Source organism: Nipponia nippon, unplaced genomic scaffold (genome assembly GCF_047370975.1).
Source record: "Nipponia nippon isolate SJK-2023a ecotype South Korea unplaced genomic scaffold, ASM4737097v1 scaffold_3, whole genome shotgun sequence".
Taxonomy (NCBI): domain Eukaryota; kingdom Metazoa; phylum Chordata; class Aves; order Pelecaniformes; family Threskiornithidae; genus Nipponia; species Nipponia nippon.
In genome coordinates, this window is record NW_028262347.1 from 92,535,315 (window position 1) to 92,539,607 (window position 4,293).

Sequence of the window (4,293 nt, forward strand, 5' to 3'; positions counted from 1 at the left end):
AAAAGGGGCCTTGCACGCTACAGACCATATGTGAGAGTCGCTTTCCTAAACGCAGGAATAAACAGCCGTGAGATGAAATATTCCTAAGTAATGGGATTAGTGACATGAACGTAGCATGGGATACAGCTTTCAAAAATAATTACATCTGACACCCTCATCAGCAAGAAGATGTAGGGGCTGCAAGCTCTGAGCTTGGGAACAGCATATGAAAGATTGGCTTCTCCTGGGAAGGGAGGCACAAGGGAGGTTATTTTTAGTACTTTGAAAAAAGAAAAAAAAGAAAAAAGCGCTAGAATTTAAGCACTCTTTGGTTTGATACCCTCATTAGGGAGGAGAGCGTAGGGAAAGAAAAGCAAAAACGGGAGTGGGAGTGGGACCGAGGATGGGGCCTCGGGAAGCGGGACACGGCAGTGGAAGCAAGAGCAGGGAGGGAACGGCGGGGACGGGACGGGGGGGAGGGGGGCGGCGGGGGGGTCGCCCCCCGCCGCCCCCCTCCGCCCCGTCCCGTCCCCGGTTGCGCCCGTCGGTACAATAACAAGCCACCGACGGCGGAGCAGGCGGTTCCGTTTTGGCGACGGTATATATAGATCAGACACTTTCCAAAAAAAGCAGCGACGCTCCGCTCGGCGCCTCTTTCCACCCGTAATTCAGAAAAAAAAAAAAAAAAAAAAAAAGAAAAGAAATATTTTCTCTTTTTTTTTTTTTTAAGAAAGGAGAAGCCGGATTCCGTGAATGCGGCTGTTTTCTGACCCGCCGCCGCTTTGCGGTTACGGGCTGCTGAGAAAGTGAGCGGGGTCCGGCGGGGCGGCCCCGGGACCTCCTCTGCTTTTCCGAGCTTTTTTAACATTTTCCGGAACGAGCCCTAAAAAGGGCAGGCGGGGCGGGGCCGGATCCTCGCCTTTTTAGGACAAGGGCCGCGCCACCGGAATACCCCCCTGGGCGGCGCGGCGGGGCGGCGGCGGCGGCGGGGCGCTGCCGGCGCGGCGGGGGCCGAGCGGGGCCCGGGGCGGGTCGGGGCCGCCCCCGCGGGGCGCGGAAGGCGGGCGGGTCGGGGCGGGCGCGGGGCGGCGGGTCCCGCACGCGGGCGCCCACGTGACCGCCGGGCCCCGTTCCTCAGTCCTTATATGGGCAGTGACGTCCCGGGCATTCAGGGGGCCCCCATAAATACTTACCGCCAGACTTGTCCTCCAGCGCGAGCTGCGGCGGGAGCGCGGCTCTCCCGGGGCACCGCGGGCACCCCAGCGCCGCGACGGGGCGGCCGCCCGCCCGCCCGCCCGCACATGCCTCCCCGCCCGCCGCGCCGGCCGCCCGCCGTCCCCCCGCGCCGGTAGTGGGAGGCAGGGGGAAGCGCCCCCTCCTCTCCCTCTCCCGCTCTCCCCTCCCCGCCCCGGGCGCGCACCGCTGGCCGGGAGCGCCGCTCCCCCGGCCGCCCCGCCGCCCCCATGATGACCGCCAAGGCGGTGGACAAGATCCCGGTGACCCTCGGCGGGTTCGTGCACCAGCTCCCCGAGGGCATTTACCCCGCGGATGACATCTCCGCCGCGCTGCCAACTTCGGTCGCGATCTTCCCCAATGCCGACCTGGCAGGGCCGTTTGACCAGATGAGCGGTGTGGCCGGAGGTAAGCGGAGCCCGCGCGGCCGCGCAGGTGCGGGGCCGGGCCGCCCGCGGAGGGCGGCGGCGGGCGGGCGGGCGGGCGGGGGGGGGGCCGGACTGGGACGGGGGCCGCGGCCCCCCGGGGCTCGCCCGCCGCCCGGCCGGGGCGGCCCCGGCGCCCCTCGCGGCTGCCCGGCTCGGGGGAAAAGTTGAGGCCGGCGCGGAGCCCCCGCAGCCGGAGCGCAACATGTGGGCGCCGCAGCCCCGCGCCGGGCCGGGCGGCGAGCGGCACCGGGAGCGGGAGCAGGAGCGGTGCCGGGCCGCCCGGCGGGCGGCGGCGCGGAGGGCTGACCGGCTCCTTGCCCCCGCAGACGGCATGATCAACGTGGACATGGGCGACAAGCGGGCCCTGGACCTGCCCTACGGCGGCGGCTTCGCGCCCAACGCCCCGGCCTCCCGCAACCAGACCTTCACCTACATGGGCAAATTCTCCATCGACCCGCAGTACCCCGGCGCCGGCTGCTACCCCGAGGGCATCATCAACATCGTGAGCGCGGGGATCCTGCAGGGGGTCAGCACGCCCTCCTCCGCCGCCTCCTCCGCCTCCTCCGCCGCCTCCTCCGCCTCCTCCTCGGCCACCGCCGCCTCCGCCGCCTCCCCCAACCCGCTGGCCGGGGCCCTCGGCTGCACCATGGCGCAGGGCCAGCCGGCCGACCTGGAGCACCTCTACTCGCCGCCGCCGCCGCCCTACTCGGGCTGCGGCGACCTGTACCCGCAGGACCCCTCCTCGGCCTTCCTGCCCGCCGCCGGCGGCGGGGCGCTGCCGTTCCCCCCGCCGCCCTCCTACCCCTCCCCGAAGGCGGCGGCGGCCGACGGCGGGCTCTTCACCATGATCCCCGAGTACGGCGGCTTCTTCCCGCCGCCCCAGTGCCAGCGGGAGCTGCACGCCGGCCCCGACCGCAAGCCCTTCCCCTGCCCCCTCGACTCGCTCCGCGTCCCGCCGCCCCTCACGCCGCTCTCCACCATCCGCAACTTCACCATGGGGGCGCCCCCGGCGGGCGCCGCCCCCGGCACCGCTCCCGGCGGCGGCGGGGGCGAGGGCGCGGGCGCCCGGCTGCCCGCCGGCGCCTACAGCCCGCACCACCTGCCGCTGCGGCCCATCCTGCGGCCCCGCAAGTACCCCAACCGGCCCAGCAAGACGCCGGTCCACGAGCGGCCCTACCCCTGCCCCGCCGAGGGCTGCGACCGCCGCTTCTCCCGCTCCGACGAGCTCACCCGGCACATCCGCATCCACACGGGCCACAAGCCCTTCCAGTGCCGCATCTGCATGCGGAACTTCAGCCGCAGCGACCACCTCACCACCCACATCCGCACGCACACCGGCGAGAAGCCCTTCGCCTGCGACTTCTGCGGCAGGAAGTTCGCCCGCTCCGACGAGAGGAAGCGGCACACCAAGATCCACCTGCGCCAGAAGGAGCGGAAAGGAGCCGCCGCCGCCGCCGCCGCCGCCGCCGCCGCCGGCGGGTGCCCGCAGCCCGGCGGCGGGAGCGGCGCCGCCGCCCTGGCCCCCTGCGCGGCGCGGACGCGGACGCCCTGAGGGCGCGGAGGACCCAGCGCGGAGCCGCCGCCGAGCGCGGCGGGGCGCGGAGCCCGGCGGGGCGCGATGGGCACCCGGCGGCGCCGCGGGGCTCCCCCGGGCCGGAGCGGGGCGGGCCGGGCCGGGGCGGGCCGGGCCGGCGGGTGTACATAGGGGCTGCGGCGGGAGGATGGATGCATGCAGTGCCGTCGTGGTGAGGTGTCCTTGGTGCCTTGTGTGGTGTAGAGCCCGGTCCCCTGTCTGCATGTGGGGGGTGCCTTACCGATCCGCTCCGACGACAGCGGCGACACCGAGGCCGGAAAGTTTTCCCTCCCTGGTTTTAGTATGGCTGTACATTTCTGCCTATTAATATTGGGATTTTTTTTTTTTTTTAGAGACTATATTTTTGTACGCACTGGTTTGGGGTTTTGGTTTTGTTTTTCTTTTTTGGTGACTTCAAAGTGTTACGTTTGTAGTAGGACTTGGGACCGGGATGTACATAACTCTGGCTGGAACCGACGCCCGTTGTCCGCCGGGAGCCGGCGCGCAGCAGATAACACGAATAATGCACAACCACTAACGGGAGCTGGAAGGAGAGAGGGTTTCTTTCTGGCCACTCTGTAAATAAACTTTTCGACAATAGGGTCGGTGCTTACAACGTTTATAAAAGACGACAAATAAATCTCTTAATTATGCTAAACTGACACCTTTATTTCCGTAGGTTCCCCGGCCCGGCCCGGGGGAGTGGGCGCCTCCCGCCCGTCCCCGGGCCGCGCCGGACCCCGGCGGCGGGGGGGGGAGCTGCGGGGCCGCCGGGCCCGGGCGCACCGCACCGCACCGCCTCGGCGCGGAAAACCAGCGTCCCCGGCCCCGCCGCACAAACACTCGCTCTCGGGCGCGGGGGATTTCCCTCGGAGACGCGAGACGGGATAATATGAACCGGAGAGCGGGGTGGGTTTTTTTGACTCACTTTCTGTTTTGTTCCGCGGTTACGATCCGCCCCAGGCGACCTCCCCGAGTGGGCTCGGAACAGCGAGCACCGACGGCCGCTGCCCGGGGAAGGCGGCTCCCGGCGGCGCGGGGCTGCGCGGGGGCCCGGGGGCGGCGGCGCTCACCCCCGCG

At 69.5% G+C, this 4,293-nt stretch overlaps 1 protein-coding gene across 1 annotated transcript; it reads left to right on the forward strand.

Annotated features, from left to right (window-relative positions):
• The first annotated feature begins 1,317 nt into the window (after window positions 1-1,317).
• EGR2 (early growth response 2) lies at window positions 1,318-3,871 on the forward strand. The gene is made up of 2 exons (XM_087767815.1): window positions 1,318-1,620; window positions 1,967-3,871. The coding sequence occupies exons 1-2, from the start codon at window positions 1,443-1,445 to the stop codon at window positions 3,190-3,192; spliced, it is 1,404 nt and encodes a 467-aa protein (XP_087623941.1). The 5' UTR covers window positions 1,318-1,442; the 3' UTR covers window positions 3,193-3,871.
• The last annotated feature ends 422 nt before the right edge of the window (window positions 3,872-4,293 follow it).